This window comes from Mesoplodon densirostris, chromosome 13 (assembly GCF_025265405.1).
Source record: "Mesoplodon densirostris isolate mMesDen1 chromosome 13, mMesDen1 primary haplotype, whole genome shotgun sequence".
NCBI classification, from domain to species: domain Eukaryota; kingdom Metazoa; phylum Chordata; class Mammalia; order Artiodactyla; family Ziphiidae; genus Mesoplodon; species Mesoplodon densirostris.
In genome coordinates, this window is record NC_082673.1 from 92,176,198 (window position 1) to 92,196,946 (window position 20,749).

The following is a 20,749-nucleotide window of genomic DNA, read 5'->3' on the forward strand; positions in this document are numbered from 1 at the left end:
GTTGCGCTGCGCTGCTTGTGGGATCTTAGTTCCCCGACCAGGGATCGAACCCGGGCCCTCAGCAGTGAGAGCGTGGAATCCTAATCACTGGACCGCCAGGGAATTCCCATCCCTCCCTGCTGAGAAGTTTCGCAGACTTCGGCTTCCAGAACCGAGAAGTACATTTCTGTCATTTAAAAGCCCCTATCCTGTGGTATTTGTTGCGGCAGCCCTGGAAGCAAGAATGTGATGTGGGGTCTCCGGCGAGGCCCCAAAGGAGAGCCCCAGCTCTGAAGTGAGGACAGAGCATGTGCGGACTCCACAGAGCTGTTCCTAGAGTGCTCCTGGGGCTGGGGGGCTGCACACCTGACCACAGGACATGGGTGACCGTGCGACCACAGCTCCCGTCAGGAGCTGGTGCCCTGAGACCCACCGACACACAGCTGGCGGGCTGGGCGAGGGCTTAGAGTAAGGGGGAGTGGACGCCAGGCCCTGGCTCACGTAGAGCCAGAGGGCTACACGAGCAGGTGGCCCACGCCACCACGTTTCCTACTGCTGCCAGACCACAGCCGTGCAGAGGGTCCCCACGAGGGCACGGAGGAGGAGGCCTGGCCGGGTGCACCTGGCCTGGGTTTCTCTGAGGGGTGCAGCCCCTGGCCAGCGCCTTCACGAGGCCCCACTCTTCTGCCCTAGGCCAGGACACAGTGGCCGAGCTCAGAGCCTGGGGCTGCAGCACCCCCTCAGCCCAACACACAAGCTGACCTCAGGACAAAAAGCGAGACAGACCCGCGGGAAGGTTGGCATTGCTTTTATTGGGGCGAGCGCCGCAGGCCCGCCGTGGTCGGGTTAGTGTTCTGTCCACAGAGGCAGCAGAAGCCTGGGCCTCCACCCGCCACCTACCTGGGTTAGTGGGACATGCAAAGCTCAATCGGAGAGCAGAGGCGGGGGCGGAAGCCACCAGGGCCGGGGGCTGGCTGGAACAGGACTGGTGGCACCGGGCTGGGCTGCCTTGTCCCCAGGCCCAACACAGGGGTTGAGGCGCCCTGGGAGAGGCAGGCAGGCAGCACCCAGGGTGGGGTTCCACAGGTTCCAGGGGACACTGGGCCCACGGAGGGGAAGAGGCCTGCAGAAGCCCAGTCATGCCCGGCCGGCACGCCCGAGAGCTGGGCAGTGGTGAGCCTTTCACCAGGAGGGTCTGTCTCCCACCCCAGGTGTGGGTCCTCGGGGCCTGGGGTGCGCAGGGGGACACAGAAGGCACTTACTGGGGAGCTGAGGCTGGAAGGCTGAAGCCAGAGGCGTGGGGTCTCGGGCGCGGGTTGGGGGCTGGGAATGGAGCCGGGAACAGGCTGGGGCCTGGCCCGGGCCAGCTGGGTCTGCAGACTGGACCCTCATCTTCCCATGGGGAAGGGGCTTCCCTGGGCAGCCTAGAAGAGATGGCTGACCCAGGACTCCCTCCCTCCCTCCCCAGCAAGGCCCACCGAGCAAGCAGGTCAGTCCCAGAAACAGGAGAAAACGCTGGCGCTGATGGCCCTGCTACTGGCGGGGCCGATGCCCGTAGTCCGAGCAGGTGGCTGGGAGTTGGGTGGGGCCGGCCTACAGGGCTGGGGGAACCTCGCCCAGATGGAACCCCCCTGGGGAGATGAGAGGGCTGAGTTGGGGGCCCAGCTCTGGACCCTCCAAGGCACCTGGCTGTGGTGAGGGGCAGGTAAAGAGGAGCAGGGAGACCTGGGGTGGGGGTGGGGGGCGCGAGGTGGTCAGTGGGGCTGGACTGGCCCCGGCCCCCGAGAGACAGGCTGTCTGGACAAGAGATATATATTAATGTGTTAGTCTGTACTTTTTGGTTAAACTTTAGGCACCGCTTGGGAGGAAGACACCTTGAAACATTAAAGATCCCAGCGCCTGGGCGGGGAGTCTGGCCACATGCAGAGCGGGAGGCGGGGTGCAGGAAGGGGTCAGGCGGCCGCTGACTCGGGGCCCCCCGGGGGGAGCGCGGGCCCTGAGGCGTAGCGGCGGCCGTAGCCCGAGGAGGAGTAGGACGAGGAGGAGAAGGTCATGGAGAAGCCGGAGCCGGTGGCATCGAAGCTGCCGCGGCGGGACCCAGCCCGGGAGCCGGTGCGCGAGCTGGAGCGCGAGCCGGCCGCGGAGCCAGAGCCGCTGACGCTGTAGGGGCTGTAGTAGCCCTTGCTGGACTGGGCGGCAGCCTCCAGCAGCCGCAGGCCCGTGCCCTCCTCCACCATGCTGCGGTCCAGCGCGTCCTTGTAGGAGATCTTGAGCTTGGTCTTGGGGCAGGTGAGGTACTTGGAGTAGGCGCTAACGTCGCGCAGCTTCTGGGCGGTGCGGGCATCCACCGTGCCGCGCTGCAGGGCCTCGTCCAGGGCCACGCGGCCTGGCGTGTCGGGCTCGATCAGGCCGCCCGTCAGGTACTGCACCTCCAGGAAGCGCTGCCCCGCCTCGTAGTAGAGCCAGCCCTTCTTCAGGGCCTGGGCGGCCGACATCTTGGTCTTGGTGCGCGGGTCCTCGAAGCCGCAGAAGGCCTTCTGGGCCAGGTTGATGCGGTCCACCATGATCTTGTCCACCAGGCCCTTGTTGACGGCGTCGGTGACGGGGAAGCGCTCACCGGTGCTGGGGTCGATGATGCCCCCGGTGCAGGCCTGTGCCTCCAGCAAACGCTGCCCGGTGATGTTGTCCACCAGGCTGCGGTGCATGGCCTCCGTGATAGACACCTTCTCCAGCGTCTCCGTGTCCAGGATTCCAGCCACGGGGCCCGTCTCCTCAGTGGGGTCGGACCAGGAGGCCAGCTGGGTCCTGGAGACAGCGGGGCTGATGGGGTAGGAAGAGGAGGACCCCACGGAGGACGAGCGTGAGCGGAAGCCACCGGCGTTGCCTGAGAGCATGTCGGCGAGCTCGGCGATGGAGAGCGTGCCAGCGCGGTACTGGTCCAGCGCAGAGCGGTCGATGAGGCTCTTGGCGATGGCCTCGTCGATGTCGTACTGGCGGCCCGAGCGGCGGTCGATGATCATGGACTTGACCACGCCGTCCGATGAGGAGATGGTGATCTCCTCCCACTCGCACTCCTGCTCGGACAGCTCCAGGTAGGTCTGGTGGTCGATAAGGCCCTTGCGGTAGGCCTCGTACACCGACATCTCCTTGCCCGTCTCCGGGTCCACGATGACCACACGCCGCTTGCGCACCGAGGACTTAGAGGACGTCTTCCGCTCCCGCTTCTTCTCCTTCAGCGGCAGGAGCCGCAGCCCCGTCTGGGGGTCAGTGACGCAGCGCTCCATCAGCTGCAGGTAGGTGAGGTTCTCCTCCGTGTTGGGGTCAAAGAAGCCCTTGGTGTCGTCCGAGGGGTCGGTCAGGATCTCGTTCATCTCCTCGTCAAAGAGGCCGCGCTGGTAGGCCACGTCCACGGGCAGGCGGTGGCTCTCCTCGGGGTCGATGATGCCGCCCGTGGCGATCTGGGCCTCCAGCAGCCGGATGCCGTGGTCCTTCAGGATCAGACCTTTCTTCATGGCCTGGAAGAGGGAGATGAGCTTCCCGGAGTAGGGGTCCTTGTAGCCGGTCACGGCGCGCTCGGCCGACAGCAGCTTGTCCTTAAACTCGGGACCGACGATGCCCAGGCGCACAGCCTCCTCCACGGTTAGCTTGAGCCCCTTGATGGGGTCGATGACGTAGCCGGTGGCCGCCTGCGCCTCCAGGAGCTCGAAGGCCGTGCCGGGGCGGATGATGCCCTTCTTCATGGCCTGGTACACCGACAGCCGCTCCTTGGTGGCGTCGACGGCGACGCCGGCGATGCTGCTGGTGCCCTCGAGGAACGTCTGAAGGTCCTTGGTGACCTCCTCGATGGAGGTCAGGCCCTCCTGGAGCCGCAGCGCCGTGGCCTCATCCATGACCTGCGAGCGCACCAGCTCCTCCACCGTGATCTGCTTGCGCAGGCCGCGGAAGGTCAGCTTGCGGGCGTCCGCGAGTGGCAGGAGGAGCAGGCCGCTGGCCTCGTCACGGCGGCACCGCCGGAGCAGCTGCGTGTAGCTGAGGCGCTCGTCCGTGGAGGGGTCCACGTAGCTGCGCACCTCGCTGGGCTCTGACAGCTGGTCGTGCGTCTCCCTGTCGAGGTAGCCGCGCTGGTAGGCCACCTCCAGCGGGAGGTGGAAGCCTAGGCGCGGGTCGATGATGCCGCCCGTGGCCAGCTGAGCGTCCAGCAGCCGCAGGGCCTCCTCGGTGGGGATCAGGTCCTTCTTCATGGCCTGGAAGAGCGAGATGGTCTGCTCCGTGTAGGGGTCACGGTAGCCGGTCACGGCCCGCTCAGCCGACAGCAGCCGGTCGTGCAGCTCGGGGCCCACCAGGCCCTTCCGCACGGCCTCGTCCACGGCCAGCCGCTCGCCCTTCACCGGGTCCAGCAGGAAGCCCGTGGCCGCTTGTGCCTCCAGCAGCTGGCGGGCCACCTCAGCACTCAGCTGCCCCTTCTTGAGGGCCTGGTAGATGGTCAGCGTCTGCCTGGAGCTGGGTCGGTAGATGCCGGCCACACAGCCCGTGCCGTAGAGGTAGTGCCAGGCGGACTCGGCCTCCAGCACCTCGTTGAGGCTCTTGGCGCCCTCCCGGAGCAGGCTGTAGGACTCGCGGGAGATGACCCGGGCCTCGTACAGGTTCTCGGCAGTGAGGCGGCGGCCGGCGTGATCGTAGGAAGCCAGGTTCTGCTGGCGGACTATCTCGGTCTTCTCGATTATCTCGATGATGATGATGATCATACGCTCCTTGGTCACGCGGCCGGCCTGGAAGTCAGCCATCAGCTGGGCCCGCTGCTCCTGGGGGATCAGGTCCGACTGCATCACCTCCCACAGGGACATGGTGGAGCCACTGTGGCCACCGCTCGCAGGGATGTCGATCTGTGTCTCCTCGAAGGCCCTCCGGGTCTCCTCCTCGGTGTACACCCGCGTGGTCTCCACCACCTCTGCCTTCTCTGCCCCTCTCAGCGGCAGGAGCCGCAGGCCCGTCTCGGGGTCCTCCACGCAGCGCTCCAGCAGCTGCAGGTAGGTGAGGTTCTCGTGCGTGTTGGGGTCGAAGAAGCCCTTGGTGTCGTCGCTGGGGTCCTGCAGGATGTGGTTCATCCCCTCGTCGAAGTAGCCGCGCTGGTAGGCCACGTCCACGGGCAGGCGGTGGCTGTGCACGGGGTCGATGATGCCGCCCGTGGCGATCTGGGCTTCCAGCAGGCGGATGCCGTGCTCCCTGAGGACCAGGCCCTTCTTCATGGCCTGGAAGAGAGAGATGGTGCTGCCCGAGTAGGGATCCTTGTAGCCGGTCACGGCCTTCTCAGCCGACAGCAGCTTCTCGTGCAGCTCGGGGCCCACGACACCGGCCTTCACGGCCTCGTGCACATACAGACGCTGGTTCCGCACAGGGTCCACCAGAAAGCCAGTGGCTGCCTGGGCCTCAAGCAGGAGAGTGGCGGTGCTGGGCCTGAGCAGGCCGCGTCGCATGGCCTCGTAGATGGTCACCTTCTCCTTGGAGTCCTCCAGGTAGATGCCAGCAAGGCAGCCGCTCCCCTGGAGGAGTGTCCGCACCGAGTCCAGCTCCGAAAGGTCCTTGACCGATGTCTTGCCGTCCTTGAGCTGCTCATACTGGCTGCTGTTGAGGACCCCGGCGGCCAGGAGCTCGCTGGCCGGCACAGGGGCTCGGAGGCCACTGAAAGAGAGCCTCTCCCGCCGCACGGTCTCTACTTCCTCCACGATGGTGATGAGGATCTTGATGATCTTCTCCACGGTGACCTTGCCCGTGCGGAACTGCCGCAGCAACTCCTGCCGCTGCTCGGCCGTGAAGTACTCGGAGCTGATGAGCTCCCACACCGTCACCGTCCTGCCCTGGAAGCTGCCCACGGGGACCTCGACGGTGGCCTTCTGGAAGGCTTCACGGGCCTGGAGCTCAGAGTAGAGCTCCTGCTGCCGGGCCCGGGCAGCCTCCTCCGAGAGCGGCAGCAGGCTCAGCCCCGTCAGCTGGTCGGGGCGGCACTGCTGCTGGAGGTGGCTGTAGGTGACTGGCTGCCCCGTACGGGGTTCATAGTAGGTCTTGGCGCTGTCCTGGGGTGCCGAAAGGGCGGTGCTGGTCTCCTTATCCAGGTAGCCCCGGGCATAGGCGACGTCCAGGGGCACACGGTGGCTCTTGCTGGGGTCCACGATGCCACCTGTGGACAGCTGGGCGTCCAGCAGACGCAGGCCCTGCTCCCTGGGGATGAGACCCTTCTTCAGGGCCTGGAACAGGGACACGCTCTGCCCCGAGTACGGGTCCTGGTAGCCTGTCACGGCCTTCTCGGCCGACAGCAGCTTCTCGTGTAGCTCGGGCCCCACCAGGCCGGCGCGCACCGCCGCGTCCACGGTCAGCCGTGCGCTGGTGGTGGGGTCGGTGACGTGCCCGGTGCCGGCCTGGGCCTCCAGCAAGGCCACAGCCGCCTCTGGCCGCAGCAACTCTTTCCTCAGGGCCTCGTAGATGCTCAGCTTCTGCCCCGACTCCTCCAGCCACACACCCGCGATGACGCCGGAGCCCCGCAGGGCCTGCCGCACGGCTTCCGCCTCGGCTACCTCCTGCACGGAGCGCTCGCCCCGCTGCAGCTGGCGCAGGAGCTCCCGGTCAATGACCCTGCTCTCGAGCAGCTCCGCAGCGGGGACCAGGGCGCGCAGGCCCTCGAAGCACAGCTGGCCCTTCTGCTCGTGTTCCTCGACCACCGTGATGACGATCTTGATGATCTTCTCCACGGTGACCTTGCCCGTGCGGAACTGCCGCAGCAGGTCCCTTCGCTGCTCGGCCGTGAAGTACTCGGAGTTGATGAGCTCCCAGATGGTCACCGTCCTGCCCTGGAACCTGCCGAACGGCGCGGACACGGTGGCCTTCTCAAACACGTCCCGGGCCTCTGAGTCAGTGTAGACCAGCTCGCCACCCTTGGCAGCCTGGTCCGTGAGCGGCAGGAGCCGCAGGCCTGTCTCGGGGTCCTCCACGCAGCGCTCCAGCAGCTGCAGGTAGGTGAGGTTCTCGTGCGTGTTGGGGTCGAAGAAGCCCTTGGTGTCGTCGCTGGGGTCCTGCAGGATGCGGTTCATCTCCTCGTCGAAGTAGCCGCGCTGGTAGGCCACGTCCACGGGCAGGCGGTGGCTGTGCACGGGGTCGATGATGCCGCCCGTGGCGATCTGGGCCTCCAGCAAGCGGATGCCGTGCTCCCGGACGATGAGGTCCTTCTTCATGGCCTGGAAGAGGGAGATCTGCTCCCCGGTGTAGGGGTCCTTGTAGCCAGTGACGGCGCGCTCAGCCGACAGCAGCTTGTGATGCAGCTCAGGGCCCACGACGCCCTCCTTCACGGCCTCGTTGACGGCCAGCCGCCTGTTCCGCACGGGGTCCAGTAGGAAGCCTGAGGCCGCCTGGGCCTCAAGCAGGATGAGGGCCGTGCCCGGGCTCAGCAGTTGCCTCCTCAGGGCTGCGTAGATGGTCAGCTTCTCGTCAGCAGGCTTCAGCAGCAACCCGGCAATGCTGCTGCGGCCCTGCAGGTAGCGGCGCACGTCCTCCCGCTGAGCGAGCTCAGCCACCGTGGTGTGGCCCTGCGCCAGCCGCTGGAGCTCCTCTGCGCTCAGGATGCCCACCTCCTGCAGCCGCTGGGCTGGCACCTTCTGCCGCAGGCCGTCGAAGGCGTGCTCAGGCTCTGCCACCGCAGCTGGGCCATCGGCTGCGTCCTGGCCGTTGGGCAGGGCTCTGGCGGCCGCGGCCTGGGAGGAAGCGATCTCCTCTGAGTGTGCCGGCGCAGCCCGGCGCTCCTCCTCCAGGTGCTGCAGCCGCTCACGTAGCCTCTGGTTCTCCTCCGCCAGCAGCTTCTCCTGCTGCTGCCGCTGCTGCTCCAGGCGCTGCAGCTCCTCCTGCTTGCGCCGCACCCCCTCCTCGGCCTCGTGCTGCCGCCGCCGGGCCTCCTCCATGCTGGCCACCAGCTGCTGCTTCTCCTGCTGCATCTCCTGCTGCTGCCGCTGCTGCTCCTCGCGCAGCTGCTGCGCCTTGGCCACCTCGTCCTGGAAGAGCCGCTCCAGCTTGGCCTTCTCCTGCTCGATGAAGTGCTCCCGCTGCAGCAGGCTGTCCTTCTCAGAGAGGAAGCTCTGCTGCAGGGCCTGGGTCTCCTGCAGCAGCTGCTCCTGCCGCACCACCTGCATCTGTGAAGGGGGAAGGGGGAGGTCAGGGACACGCGGGCCCCGGGGAGCACCTGCCTGAGAGCAGACCCCGTCCCAGATCCCTGCCCGCGCGCGGGGAGGTACCTCCTCAGACTTGAGCTGCAGCAGCTGAGCCTCCTGCTTGAGCTTCTCCTTCTCGTGCTCCAGCTCCGCGATGGCCTCCCGCAGGCGCTCGGCATCCTGGTCACTTTGCTGCCGCTGGGCCTCGAGCGTCTGCACCAGCGTCACCTTCTCCTGCGTGGCGAGCTCCGTGCGGTACAGCTTGTCGCCTATGTCCTCCGCCTGCTTCCGGAAGCGCTGGGCGTCCTCCTCCGCACGAGCCTGAGCCCGGCTCATCTCGGCCACGCGCAGCCGGAGCCGCTCCGCCTCGGCACTCATCTCCAGCTGCCGCTGCCGCTCCGTCTCCAGAGTCTTCTGGAAGCCCTGCGTCTCCTGCGCCAGCTGCTGTGCTATTTGCTCCTTGTCCTCCTGCAGCCGCCGGGCCTGCTCCTGGGCGAGCTCCTTCTGCTGCTGCAGCAGCTCTGCCTCCGCCTTGAGCCGCGTGGCCTCCTGCACCGCCTGCATCTTCTCCTTGAGCATCTTCTCTGCCAGGGCCCGCTGCTGAGCCAGGTCTTCCTCCGCCAGCTGCCGCAGCCGCGCCGCCTCCTGGGCCGCCACACTCAGCCGCGCCGCCTCCTCCGCCACCTGCTTCATCTTCTCCGCCTCCTCCTGCAGGAGGCGCTGCGTGTTGTCCTTGTCGCGCAGAATCAGCGCGCGGTTCTCCGCCTCGATGCGGGCCTTGAGCTTGCCCAGCTCCTCCATCTGCACGCGCAGCGAGAACAGCTCCTCCTCCACCTGGCCGCGCTGGCGGGCCGCCTCCGTCACCTCCGCCTTCAGCCGCTGTAGCTCCTCGTCCAGGATGCTCTTCTGGTGGTCGGTCTCCTCCAGCTGCAGCCGCAGAGCCGTCAGCTCCTGCTCCACCTGCGCCTTCTGTCGCAGCGCCTGCTCAGCAAACTTCTTGTGCTTCTCCATCTCAGCGTCGGCCGCCTGCTTCTGCCGCAGGGCCGCCTGCTCTGCCTGCGCCCGCCGGGCCGCCTCCTGCTCGGCTTCCTTGCGCAGCTTCTCCGCGGCGGCCTGCGCCTGCGCCTGCACCTGCGCCTGCTCCTCCGCCGACTGCTTCAGCCGCTCCGCCTCCTCCACCTGCTGCCGGGACTGCGCCGCCTCGCACTCAGCCCGCTCCCGCGCCGCCTCCGCCTCCTCTGCCGCCCGCCGGGCCGCCTCGGCCTCGCCGCGCAGACGCTCCAGCATGCTCTGCTCCTGCTGGAGCGTCTGCTGCAGCTCCTGCTCCTTCTGCTGCACCGCGAAGGCGTGCGCCTTCTCCTCCGCCTGCAGCCGCTTCTGGGCGGCCTCCTGGGCCAGCTGCAGCTGCCGAGCCGACTCCTGCTCTGCTCGCTCACGCAGGCGCCGCGCCTCCTCCACCTTGGCCTTGAGCCGCTCCACCTCCTCCAGCGCGGCCTTCCGTTGCCGCGCGGCCTCCTCCTCAGCCGCCAGGCTCTTCTGCACACGCTCCTCGGCCTCGCGCCGCCGCCGCTCCTCCTCTGCCGCCAGCTGCCGCTGCCGGGCGGCCTCCTGCTCCGCCTGCTCCTTGCTGCGCAGCGTGTCCTCGGCGTTGCCACGGATGCGCCCCAGCTCCAGCTCCAGCTCCGCCTTGCCGGCGGCCGCCTTCTCGAAGCTCCCCTTGAGCGCCAGGATCTCCTCCTCCACCTGCCGCCGCTGTCTCAGCGTGTCCTCCACCAGCCCCTTCTGCCGCTCCAGCTCGCTCTCCGACGCCTTGCGCAGCTGCGCCAGCCGCTCCTCTATGTCGGCCTTGTGCTGGGCCGCCTGCTCCTCCAGAAGCCGCCGCTGGAAGGCCTCGTCTTCCGCCAGACGCCGCAGGCGCTCGTTCTCCGCCTCCTTCTCCTTGAGCGCGATCTCTGCCTCCGTCTTGAGCCGCGTGGCCTCGCTGATGGCGGCCAGCTTCTCGGCCAGCACCCGCTCCGCCTCCGCCCGCTGCCGCGCCGCATCCTCCTCCGCCAGCTGCCGCTGCCGCTTGGCCTCCTCTGCCAGGGCGCGCAGGCGGGCGGCCTCCTCTGCCAGCTCGCGGAACCGGCCGGCCTCGGCTTCTAGCCTCTGCTTGGACTTCTCGCTGGTGGAACGTGACTCCTCCTCGGCCCGCGCCTTGCTGGCCAGCAGCACCTCCATCTCAGCCCGCACCTTGGCCAGCTCGGCCTCCAGCTCCCGGCGCTTCTGGGTGGCCGCGGCCGCCTCCCGCTGCAGCCGTGACAGCTCCTCCTCCAGCAGCTGCCGCTGCTGCTCCCCCTGCTCCGTCTCGGCCCGCAGCCGGATCAGCTCCTGCTCCGCCGCCAGGCGCTGCTGCGCAGTGCCCTCCGCCAGCTGCCGCTGCTTCTCCAGCTCCTGCTCGGCCAGCTCGCGCTGCCGCACGGCCTGCTCCTCCGCCTTGCCGCGCCGCCGCGCCTCCCGCTCCGCCTCCTCCTTCTGCTTCTCCGCCTCGGCCTGTGCCAGGCTCTTCTGCTGCGCCACCTCCTCCGCCTGCAGCCGCAGCCGCAGCGCCTCGTTGGCCTTCAGCTGCCAGCGCTCCAGCTCCCGCTCAGCCTCCGCGCGGGCGCGCTCAGCCTCGGCCTGCTGCTGTGCCCGCCGCGTGGCCTCCTCCCGCAGCTGCACCACGGCCACGTGCTCTTCCTTGAGGGTGCGCTCCAGCTGCGCCGTCTTCTCGGCAAAGGAGGCGTGCTCGCTCTGCAGCTCCGCCTCGGCGCTGCGCTGCGCCGTCTCCAGGGCCACCTGCACTTGGCGCGCCCGCTCTGCCTCTGCCTGCCGCAGGCGCCGCTCCGCCTCCTCTGCCTGCAGCCGCAGCTCCTCCAGCGCCTGCAGGGCCCGCTGCTTCTCGCGCGCCGCCTCGGCCTCCGCCTGCACGCGCAGGGCCAGCTCAGCCTCCGCCTGCCGCTTGCGCTGGGTCTCGTCTTGCACCTGCCGCCGCAGGCGCTCCGCCTCTTCCTGGGCCTGCCGCTTCTGCGCCTCGGCCTCTTCCGCCCGCGCACGCAGTGCCTGCAGCTCGCCCTCTGCCCCGCCGCGCTGGCGCTCGGTGGCCTCCAGCTGGAGGCGCACCACGCGGATTTCCTCCTCGATCCGTAGCCGGCTGCGCTCGGCCGCCTCCACCTGCCGGGACTTGGCCTGGATCTCCGCCTCCGAGCTCTGCCGCAGGTGCTGCAGCTCCTCCTGGATGCTGCGCTTCTGCTGCTGCGCGTCCACCACCACCTCCTCCCGGCGTGCCACCTCCTCCTGCATGCGCCGCTGGAGCTCCTGGGCCTCGCGCTCTGCCTGCGCCTTCGCCTGCGCGTGCGCCTCGGCCAGCTGCCGCTGCTTCTCCAGCGCGGCCTCCACCTCAGCCAGTCGCTCCCGCTCCTCTGCCCGCTGCTGCTCAGCCAGCCTCTGCGGCCGCAGCAGAGAGAGGGAGAAAACCAGAGAGAGGAGTGAGCAGGGAGCAGGTGCCCTGAGCCCGCGACACGGTGCCACCACAGCTCACCCTGACAGCGTGGCGCGGGTGTTGGGAGGGGACAGGGGTCCCGGCCCAGCCGAGGGAGGCTGCGTGCACCCACCCAGGGCACTTGGGGCAGCGAGCACAGCCTGGCCCCACAGCGCTCACCAGACTGGGGAAGGAGACCCAGGTGTTCTCCCCTCTTCCCACAGACAGGCGACGGAGACACACAGACAAGGGGGTGGGGGGGGAGAGAGAGAGAGAGAGAGAGGGAGGGAGGGAGAGAAAGAGAGAGAGAGAGAGGGAGGGAGGGAGGGAGGGAGAGAGCGAGCAAAGCAGGGGGCTCACAGGGCCTGGGAGCCCCGCCTGCCACACAGCCCTGCCTGAGCACCGCTGAATGCCCGGCGGCCTGGCTCTGGCCACGGGGCCCCTCTCCCTGACCCGGCGGGGCAGGGTGGCCAGCGTGGGACATCAGTGCAGATCTGAGCCAGTTCGGAAGGGGGACTCGATAGCCTGCGGTTCTGAGCAGAGAGGAAGCTGCAGGTAGGCCAGACGGAGGGGTCACCCAGGAGGCAGGAGGAACAAGATGGGGTAGGTACCCTTCCTCACCCAAGCACCTCGGGGCCCCTCTCCCCAGCCCCCATGACCCAACAGCCCAAAGTTCTTGCAGAGCAAGTGGCCAAGTAAAGAGGCCAATGCGGGGTCCCGAGGAGGCACACACACAAGAGAGCCGGTGGGACGCCTGGTGGGGGCAAGTGCCAACACAGAAGAGAAAGAGGAGGTGCCAGCCACCACAGGGAGAGCAGTGCAGCATCGGGCCAAGGTGGGCTGGGCCACAGGTGAGGCGAGCCTGGGGACAGGCCGTGCTGCGGGGAGCTGGGGGGAGAGGGGGCGCTGGCAGCACCAGGCAGGAGGGAGTGGGGACAGCTCAGGCGGGCTCCTAGGGGCCACATCTGGGGCAAGGTGGGCAGCAGGATGGCCTCCCCGCCCCGGCGGGTCATACCTCCTCCTCCTCCATACGCCGCAGCGTCTCACTGATGAACCTGATGTACTGGCTCGTGAGCGTGCTCAGCTCACTGTAGCGGGTACGCAGATCCACGTACTGGGGGACGGGAGGGAGAGGCACCCAGAGTCAGCCCTGCCCCTGCTGACTCAGGCTCAGCCCACCCACCAGCCCTGCCCCTCAGCCTCACCTCCTGGATGATGCTCTCGGACCCCGACTGGACCTTGGGCTTCTTGGCTGGTGAGGCCACCGGCTCCAGCTGTGCCTTGTACGTGACCAGCTGAAGCTCATAGTCCTGCAGGGACACACTGGTTGGCCACCAGCTCTGCCCTCCCCACCCTGCCCCTGAACCTGCCCACTGGCTTTGCCCAGCACAGCCTGGTCTGGGGGGCCCCCCCGAGGTCCCAGGCCCACCACCTGCATGTCTCCCCTGGGACACGAGGCTGCAAAGGCCTCACCTTGATGGCGTTGATGTACTGCTTCGCGAACCTCTGGCACTCCTCCACCTTCTCCCCGTGGCGCTCGATGTCTTCCAGCAGCGCCTGGGAGAGCAGGGTGGTCAGCAGCCAGAGGGTGCACCACGCCCCCGCCCCACCCTGCCCACCTGCCCGGGGCCCACCTTCTCCTGCCGCAGCTGCTCTCGCACGGCCTGGCTGTTGGCCAGCGGCACGGCCTGGATCTGCTCCTGCCTCTGCTTGGCGTCCTGCAGCCAGGCGCCCAGCGGGTCCGCGCTCTCACGGTAGTAACGCAGCTGGCGGCCCAGCTGCTCGAGCCCGCGCTGCCGCACGTCGGTCTGGGCCAGCACGGCCTGCCAGCGCTCCAGCAGCAGGGCGACCCGCTCGCGCCAGCGCTCCACCTCCACGTCCCGCTCGCCGTGTCGCTGTTGCAGCCGCTCGCCCACCTCCTGCGCCCCCCGCAGCTCGTCCCGCAGGGCATCGAACACAGGCTGCTGTGCCTCCGCCTGGGCCCGAAGCTTCTGTCAAGTCAGAGAAGAGGGTGCCGTTTCAGCCCGAGGTCCCTGCCACTGGCCCCAGCGTCTCTGGGCCCTCACGGCAGGGTGCGGGCCTGTGGTGGTACCTTCAGCGCAGCCTTGGTGGCCTCGAGCTCTGGGAGGGTGGCGGGCACGGCCTGGGCCTCCTTGAGCTGCTCCTCGTGGGCCCTGAGCACCTCCTCGGCCCCCTGCGTGCTGCGGATCACCAGGCTGATGGTCTTGAGCCTGCGGGAGAGCAGGGCTCAGAGCGGGGCTGGGGTGGGCTGGAGGGGCAGCCAGGCCACCACGGTGGACCCCCAGACCTGGTGGCCAGCTGACCCCTGTGGTCATGGGCTTCAGGGAGAAGAGAGGTGTAGGCAGAAGGTGGTCGGGACCTCGGACACGGGGATGCTCCAGCTCCAGCCCGAGTCCTGGAGGGAGGTTGTGCTGGCCAAGGGAGCCCCCATCAGCCTTGCAGTCCCCAGACTGGGTGAGGGGGACACCGTGTGCCTGACAGGGACGCTCCTCACACGGCACGTGGGGCGCGTGCAGGAAGGCTGGGTAAGAGACAGAAACGAAGACCAGGGCCTTGGAGGGCGGATCCCGTTGGGACCGAGGGGAGCAGTGGAGGATGTATCACTAAGCTTCCGAAAGCGATCTGTGAGCCACGTGAGCGTATACCCTGAAATGAGCTGTAAGGGAAAGAGAGGTACCCGTGTCTGGGGGCGGGGGGCAAGGAGGAGGCGGGGCCCTGGTGAGGACTGCGCGTTCCCCGGGAGGCACTGGGGTGGAAGGGCCTGTGGGAGAGGGGATCGGGGCCCCCCCGGCAGCCTGGCCCTCTGCTGTCTCACCCACTGCCCACCCTGCCTCCTCTCCGCAGGGCCTCAGCCCCACCTTGCGCCAAGAAGCCCCTCCCCCAAGGTTGCCAGTGCCCCCAGGGGCCCGGTCCTGACCGACCCCGCAATGCGCCCCGGCCCCTCACCTCTGCCTACACACCTTCCACGTCAGTGACCCTCCCCTACCACCCTCCCGCGGGTGGGGGGGCCCTAAGTCCTCCTCCAATAGCCCCTCAACCCCTCTCACCCCACATCCAGTCATCAGGAAGCCCTACCTCCAAGGCACACCAGGACTGAACCCCTCCAGCCACCTCTGCGACCCCCACCCTGGTCCACACTGGCCATCCCTTGGCCAGAGCCTGCAGCGGAGCCCACCTCGTTGGCACCGTTGCCCTGCCAGTCCACACACTCCCCGAGACGCCCCTTCGGTCACAGCCCCCCGGCCGCCGTCAGGTGCACTCACTTCTCCAGGTAAATGGCGGACAGGCTGCGGACCTGCTCCAACTTGCCCAGGGTCAGCTCCAGCTCTGAACGCAGAGTGGGGGCAGCGGGTGATGGCTCGGGCAGGGCCAGGACCTCCTCGGCCTCGGCAGAGAGCCGGGCAACCCCCTTGCCCAGCCCCTCCACCTCAGCCTGTGCTTTCTACGAGAGAGACGGAGCAGGAGGTGAGCTGAGCCTGCGCGCCCAGCACACGGCACGTGTGGAAGGCCGGGGGCGGGGTGCAGTAGGGGGTGGGGGTGGGGGTGGGGGGAGTGGGCGGGGCCTGCCTGCTGCTCCGTGATGCGCTGGGCGCACTCCCGCGCGGGCTCCTTGTCCAGCGGCAGCCGCAGGCGGTGCACGGTGCGCGTCTCGCAGGCCTCCAGCTGCAGCCGGATGTCCTTGAGCTCTGAGATGCAGCGCTGACAGCGGGACTCCTCCTGCTCGCCTGCGGACACGTCCTGCTCACAGGCTGCCCTGGCCACGCCCTCCGCCACCACCACCACCCCCACCCCCCGGGGGGCGCCGGCCTACCCTGCTCCAGGCTCTGCAGCAGCTGCTGGTAGTGGCGGCTGCAGGAGCCGTACTCGCGCTCAGCCTGCAGCCGGTCCTCAGGCCCGAAGCCACCAGCGTCCTGGCTGTCGCGCAGGAAGGCCTGGTAGTGCAGCTCCAGGCTTCGCAGGGCTTGGCGCTGCTCCTCTGGTTTCAGTGTGCGGAACTGCAGACGGCACGAGGGCTGAGCACGGCCGCAGGAAGACCCCTGCCGCCCGGCACCACCCAGAGTGCCCAGCGGGGCAGTCGTACCGTGACCAGGGACCAGGAGCGGATGAGCTGCATGTCGCGGCTGAGGCTCTGCCACGCCAGAAGGCTCTTCATTTCCGTGTGCAGCTGGTGCCACAATGTAACCAAGGCCTGGTGCTGGGCCTCCAGCCTGGCAGGTCAGGGGCACAGTCAGAGGTGTCCGGGGACCTGCCCAACACCACCCTCTCCAGCTGATACCCGGGACCACGCACCTGGCGATGGCCTCCTGGGCCTCCTGGTTGGGCGGGGGCACAAGAAAGCACACGGAGGGCACGGCGGCCTCGCCGCAGGAGCTGCTGAGCACCTTCCAGTAGGGTGGCTGCGCGGGGCCTACCATCTGGCACTTGTCACCCTTGTGCACGGTCACCTGAAGCAGTCAGAGCATCGCAGCGTGGCCCCACCCACACCCATGCCCACCCTGCCTGGCCCACCCTGCCCGGCCAAGCCCTCACCTCCACCTGCTTGTAGTCGCACACGGCCAGCAGGGGCACGCGGCCCCGCACGGGGTGCGCTGGGTTGCGGGGCTTCAGCTGCACGATGGCCTTGGCCCGCTTGGCCAGGCCTGAGAGGTGCCCCCTGTACTCGCTTAGCTGCTCCTTCTCGTCCTGCAGAGGAGGGGCAGCTCAGAGACCATCACCTGGCGTCGGACACCGAGCGCCCGGACAAGGGTCTGTGAGGACCCACGTGCCCACCGCGGGAAACGCACGAGCACCCCTGCACCCCCGCAATGCCCTGAGATCAGGTGTCCTTCCAACTGCCCCCAGAATGCTGTGGGGCTGGGCACTCAGCCAGGACAGGCGCCCGGTCCCACCCACACTCCTTCCTTCCCAGTCAGGACCGAATGGCCTTCCCCGGCCCCGTGACATGTGACGTCCTTCAGGGGAGGGCCCCACAGCATCCTCTCCCCTCTGCCCTCCCCTGTCCTGTTGTGGAAGGTCGCCCACCTCCTCCCATCCAGCCACTCCGAGGGATGGAGGACCGTCCAAGGCTGTAGGTCAGAGTCCACGCGGAAGCTGCCTGCACCTCTCCCGCCCCCTCCCGGGCCGATGCTGCCGCTGAGGGGGCCTCCTGGACCCCAGGCTTCGCTGACCCCCACTCCCGACCGCAGGAGCTCCAGGCGGCAGGGCCTGCCAGCCTCCTCTCTTCTCCATCACTCCCTGCCCCAGGGCGCCTGAGCAGCACACTCCACTGCCTCTGTATCCCCCTCAGCCCTCCCGACTGCGCCTGCCCCAGCCTGTCAGGCCCGAGGTGCTGATGGACCTGCCCATGGTGACATGGCTGGCAACAGAGCAGCTGATTCAGGCGTCTACTCCCTCCAGGGGCTCTGTGGGTGGGGGGGCTCATACCAGCTCTGGCCACCCACCTGCCCCCAGGCCAGGACCCTGCCGCTAAGATCTCGGTTCACCCATACCCCCGTCCCACTGTGCTGACCTCCAGCCCCTATCGTGCCTCCTGACCCCTGCTGGCACCTCTAGTCACCACTCTCCGCCTCCAGAGGGACCTTCCCAGAGCATCGATGCAGCCCAGACACCGGGCCAGCCTCTCCCTGTGCTCCCCTGGCCCTGGACCCTGCCACCTCGATGCCTGCCACTGCCTGTGCCCCTCCAGCCCCACAGGCCAAGAGGCCGGGCCTCAGCGTCTGCCACTCGCTGGGCTGCATGGCCCTGAGCCCGGCTCACCTGGGCGTCCTGCAGCAGGTCCTCGAGCCGAGTGACAGTGATAGAACGGTCACAGGTGTACTTCCTGCGCAGTGTCTCCTGCAGCTTCCGCAGCTGCTCCTCAGCCTCCCGCACGTCCGAGAAGAACTGCGGTGGCAGAAATGGGTCCCATCAGGCCAACAGCCTGGAGCCCCCCACCAGAGCTGCCCCAGCACGGGCCGGAGGGGCTGGGCCCAGTGACCGGGGGGGATTCTGACGCTAGGTCACTGGGACAGTGCGTGGGGCCCATTATCCACGTCTGCACGGACACGGGGAGGGACCCCAGATCCACAGCGGTGGTCGAGGGGCTCCTCAAGGTCACTGCAGCAGAGCCGGGGGTTGGGAAGCCCAGTTCTCACCTGGAAGTAGGCAGTGTTGTCCTTTAGGTGCGCCTCGATACAACAACACAGCTGCAGCATCCAGCTCCACTGGGTCTGCAGGGCCGCCTGGAAGGACTGCAGCACAGCACATGGCCCCGTCGGGCCCTGCCCCACCACAGGGGCCCAGGGGGATCCCCCCAGCCCTGCCCCACCACACCAGGGGGGCCCGGGGGGGTGTCCCCACATCCCCACCCCACCTCCACTGTGGGCCGGGCAGGGTGGTCTTCCCGAAGCAGGCGGTCACCGGTGCTCTGGATCTCTTTGATTTTCTTTTCCTTCAGCTCTAGCTCATGCATCAGGGCCTGACACGGAGGCAAGGGCTCTCAGGGACGGTGCCAGGGCCACGTCAGGGTCCACCCGTCTCCCGCCAAGCACCACGCGGGGCCTGGAGCTGGACCCGGACTGGGGCGGGCAGTCGTGGGAGGGGAGGGCCCGGAGGCCGGCCACCTGCCTCACCGAGTAGGCCTCCTTCTTGGCGGCCATGTTGGTGTTGCGGTCGCTCCAGTCGAAGCCCACCTCCTCCTCCTCCCTGTCACTCAGCCACATCAGCTCCTTGGTGGCGGCGGCCACAAAGCCATGCAGGCTCTCCAGGGACCGGAGGCGGGCCTTGGAGGAGTTCTGTGAGCAGGCAGCCGGGGAGTGTGTCAGCCCCGTGCCCCCCTCCCACGCCTCCCACCCCGCCCTCCCCCACCCCCGGCTCCCAGCCGGCCGCCACTCACGAGCAGCTTGGCGTACTGCAGGTCCAGCCGACCCAGGCAGTCTCGGTAGGCGCCCCGGGTGGCCGGGGAGAGCTGGCCCTGTGGGAGATGAGGAGGGGTGAGGCCTGCGGCGGCCGGGACCTGGTCCACGCCTGCCGCCCACCCCCCACTCACCTCATCGGTGCGCGCCCGCTCGATCTTGGTCCGGAACTCCTCAACCGACTGGTGCAGGCCTCGGTGGCTGCCCAGCTGCGCCTCCACGCTGGGCAGGTCCACGCCCCACTCAGCGCTGTCCAGCCGGCGCTGGTTCTCCTCCACCCAGGCCAGAAGGTCCTGCAGGTAGCGCAGGGTGGAGTCCTCGAGCTCGGGGTGCCTCGGCATGCTCCGCAGACGCAGGTTGTACTCGGTGCGGATGGCCACCAGACGCTCATGCAGGCGGTACACCCTGTGGGCGGGGCAGGGGTCAGGAGGGGTCAGCGGAGCCGGGGTGCCCTCCCCAGGCCCTGGGGTGGGGGGGCCTTGGCCCACCTGCGGTACATCTGCTCGCCCTGCGGGTGCCGCCCATCCTTGAGAGTCTGCACGTCGTTGAACAGCGTCCGGATCATGCTGTCCGCCTTGTCCAGGTCCCGCTCCACCTCGCCCGCCCGCTGCGGTGCCTTGCCTGAGGCCAGCAGCCGGACATCCTGCAAGGTGGTCGCCCTGACTCAGAGCCTGGCCACCCCGCCTCCCGCCTGCCTACATGGGGCTCCCCCGCTGCCTCCGGGCCCACCCCCATCCTTTCCCTTTCCTCCCCGTCCACCACGGTACGTCCTTCTGATGTTTCTGGTGAAACCCCCAGCCCCCACCTCTCTGGGGGACCCAGGACCGGGTCCAAAGGCCTCCACTAGGGCCCAGGAGCCGGACGGTTCGTGGTCTTGTCCTCCAGTTCCCACCCCTGGAAAGTTCTCCCCAAGAGAGCCCCTGTCCAGGCCCACACAGTCCTGCCCCTCTGGGCCCCACGGGTCTGGGCCCCTCCACACAGCAGCAGCTCAGGGCAGGCCTGGTGCCCAGAAGCCATCTCTGCCCAAAGCCAGCGGTCAGAGTCGGCTCCACACCCAGAGGGAGGAGTGCTCAGGGCCCGCCTCCCTCCCCCAAGCCTCCCCGCCCAGGCCCACCCTCGGCCCCGCCCCTCACCGACTGCAGCAAGGCGTCGGCCTGGTTCAGCTGCTCTTCACACAACCCGGCCTCCATCTGCAGTTTGCTCACGACACGCTGAAGACGCTCTAGTCTGCGGCCCAGAGCAGCCACGGGACCCCCAGTGAGTGGCGTCCGCCCCCAGGCTCCCCACCACAGAGCGCAACTCCCCTCCTGCTCCCGGCCTGCCCGCCAGCCTGCGGGCCCGCAGCTCAGTGTGGGTTTCCCAGCCTCGGGGGAGGAGGGATTTCCTCCCCAGGCAGTGACTCACCCTCGGGGTGGCTTCCCTGCCACAGCAGGGCCCCACCCGCCCACCAGCTGCCTCTTCCACCCCAGCACCCGCCCACCTCTCAAACTCGCTTCGGAGCTGCTTCTCCCGCTCCAGGATGGCCACGTGCAGCTTGCCCCACTCCTTCTCCACGTCCAGCGGGTGGTAGCCGGGGGGCACCTTGAGCTGGCCTGCTTGCACCGCCCCCTGTGGGCAGAGGCCTAGCTCAGGCCTGGGCCAGCAGAGGTTTGGGGGTCACCCGGGCCCCCGGCCCACCCGACCTGAAACAGCCCTGGTCCCAGCTCCGTGGTAAGGCCGGGCCAAGCCTGCTGGAGGGGACCCCACAGGCCCTGGGCTCCCGGGCAGCTTCACTCACCTCCAGAATGCCCCCCGCTCCCCTCCCTCCAGGACCCCCCTCACCTCCAAGGACTGGTAGATGCCCTTGGACCGGTTCTTGTCCGCCTCCTTGGCTGGAAGCTCCGTCTCCTTAAACTTTAAGAACTGGCACCACAGGATCTGGGGACAAGAGGTGTCAGCCTCCAAACCTGGGGCCCCACAGTGGGCACAGGACCCTGGCTAAGCAGAGAAACTCACCTCAATCTCTTCAAAGCTGGAGGGGAAGCGGCGCTCCTCGAAGCCAGCCGTGTGTGCCCGGATCCACTGCAGCAGCAGCAGCACCAGCTCCCGGTACTCCTGCCAGCGCAGCTGCAGCTCCTGCAGAGGGGGCGACGGGCCGTCAGGGGCCCACCTATCCCCCGCCCGCCCGG

General features: G+C 68.5%; 1 protein-coding gene across 18 annotated transcripts in view; it reads right to left on the reverse strand.

Annotated features, from left to right (window-relative positions):
• Positions 1-772: 772 nt before the first annotated feature.
• Positions 773-20,749, reverse strand: part of PLEC (plectin) — a 59,838-nt gene continuing 39,861 nt past the window's right edge. For all 18 annotated transcript variants that reach the window (XM_060116463.1, XM_060116464.1, XM_060116465.1 and 15 more), the window contains 24 exons: positions 20,577-20,696; positions 20,403-20,498; positions 20,062-20,189; positions 19,715-19,808; positions 19,070-19,224; positions 18,716-18,986; positions 18,563-18,640; positions 18,300-18,461; positions 18,041-18,145; positions 17,823-17,918; positions 17,446-17,571; positions 16,219-16,371; positions 15,979-16,133; positions 15,770-15,896; positions 15,500-15,683; positions 15,256-15,413; positions 14,952-15,130; positions 13,760-13,898; positions 13,302-13,658; positions 13,141-13,224; positions 12,873-12,977; positions 12,683-12,781; positions 8,253-11,633; positions 773-8,150 (listed from right to left, as the gene is read on the reverse strand). In XM_060116463.1, coding sequence (XP_059972446.1) covers positions 1,932-8,150; positions 8,253-11,633; positions 12,683-12,781; positions 12,873-12,977; positions 13,141-13,224; positions 13,302-13,658; positions 13,760-13,898; positions 14,952-15,130; positions 15,256-15,413; positions 15,500-15,683; positions 15,770-15,896; positions 15,979-16,133; positions 16,219-16,371; positions 17,446-17,571; positions 17,823-17,918; positions 18,041-18,145; positions 18,300-18,461; positions 18,563-18,640; positions 18,716-18,986; positions 19,070-19,224; positions 19,715-19,808; positions 20,062-20,189; positions 20,403-20,498; positions 20,577-20,696 — 12,771 coding nt within the window. In that variant the 3' untranslated portion in view covers positions 773-1,931. The remainder of the gene's footprint in view (positions 8,151-8,252; positions 11,634-12,682; positions 12,782-12,872; positions 12,978-13,140; positions 13,225-13,301; positions 13,659-13,759; positions 13,899-14,951; positions 15,131-15,255; positions 15,414-15,499; positions 15,684-15,769; positions 15,897-15,978; positions 16,134-16,218; positions 16,372-17,445; positions 17,572-17,822; positions 17,919-18,040; positions 18,146-18,299; positions 18,462-18,562; positions 18,641-18,715; positions 18,987-19,069; positions 19,225-19,714; positions 19,809-20,061; positions 20,190-20,402; positions 20,499-20,576; positions 20,697-20,749) is intronic.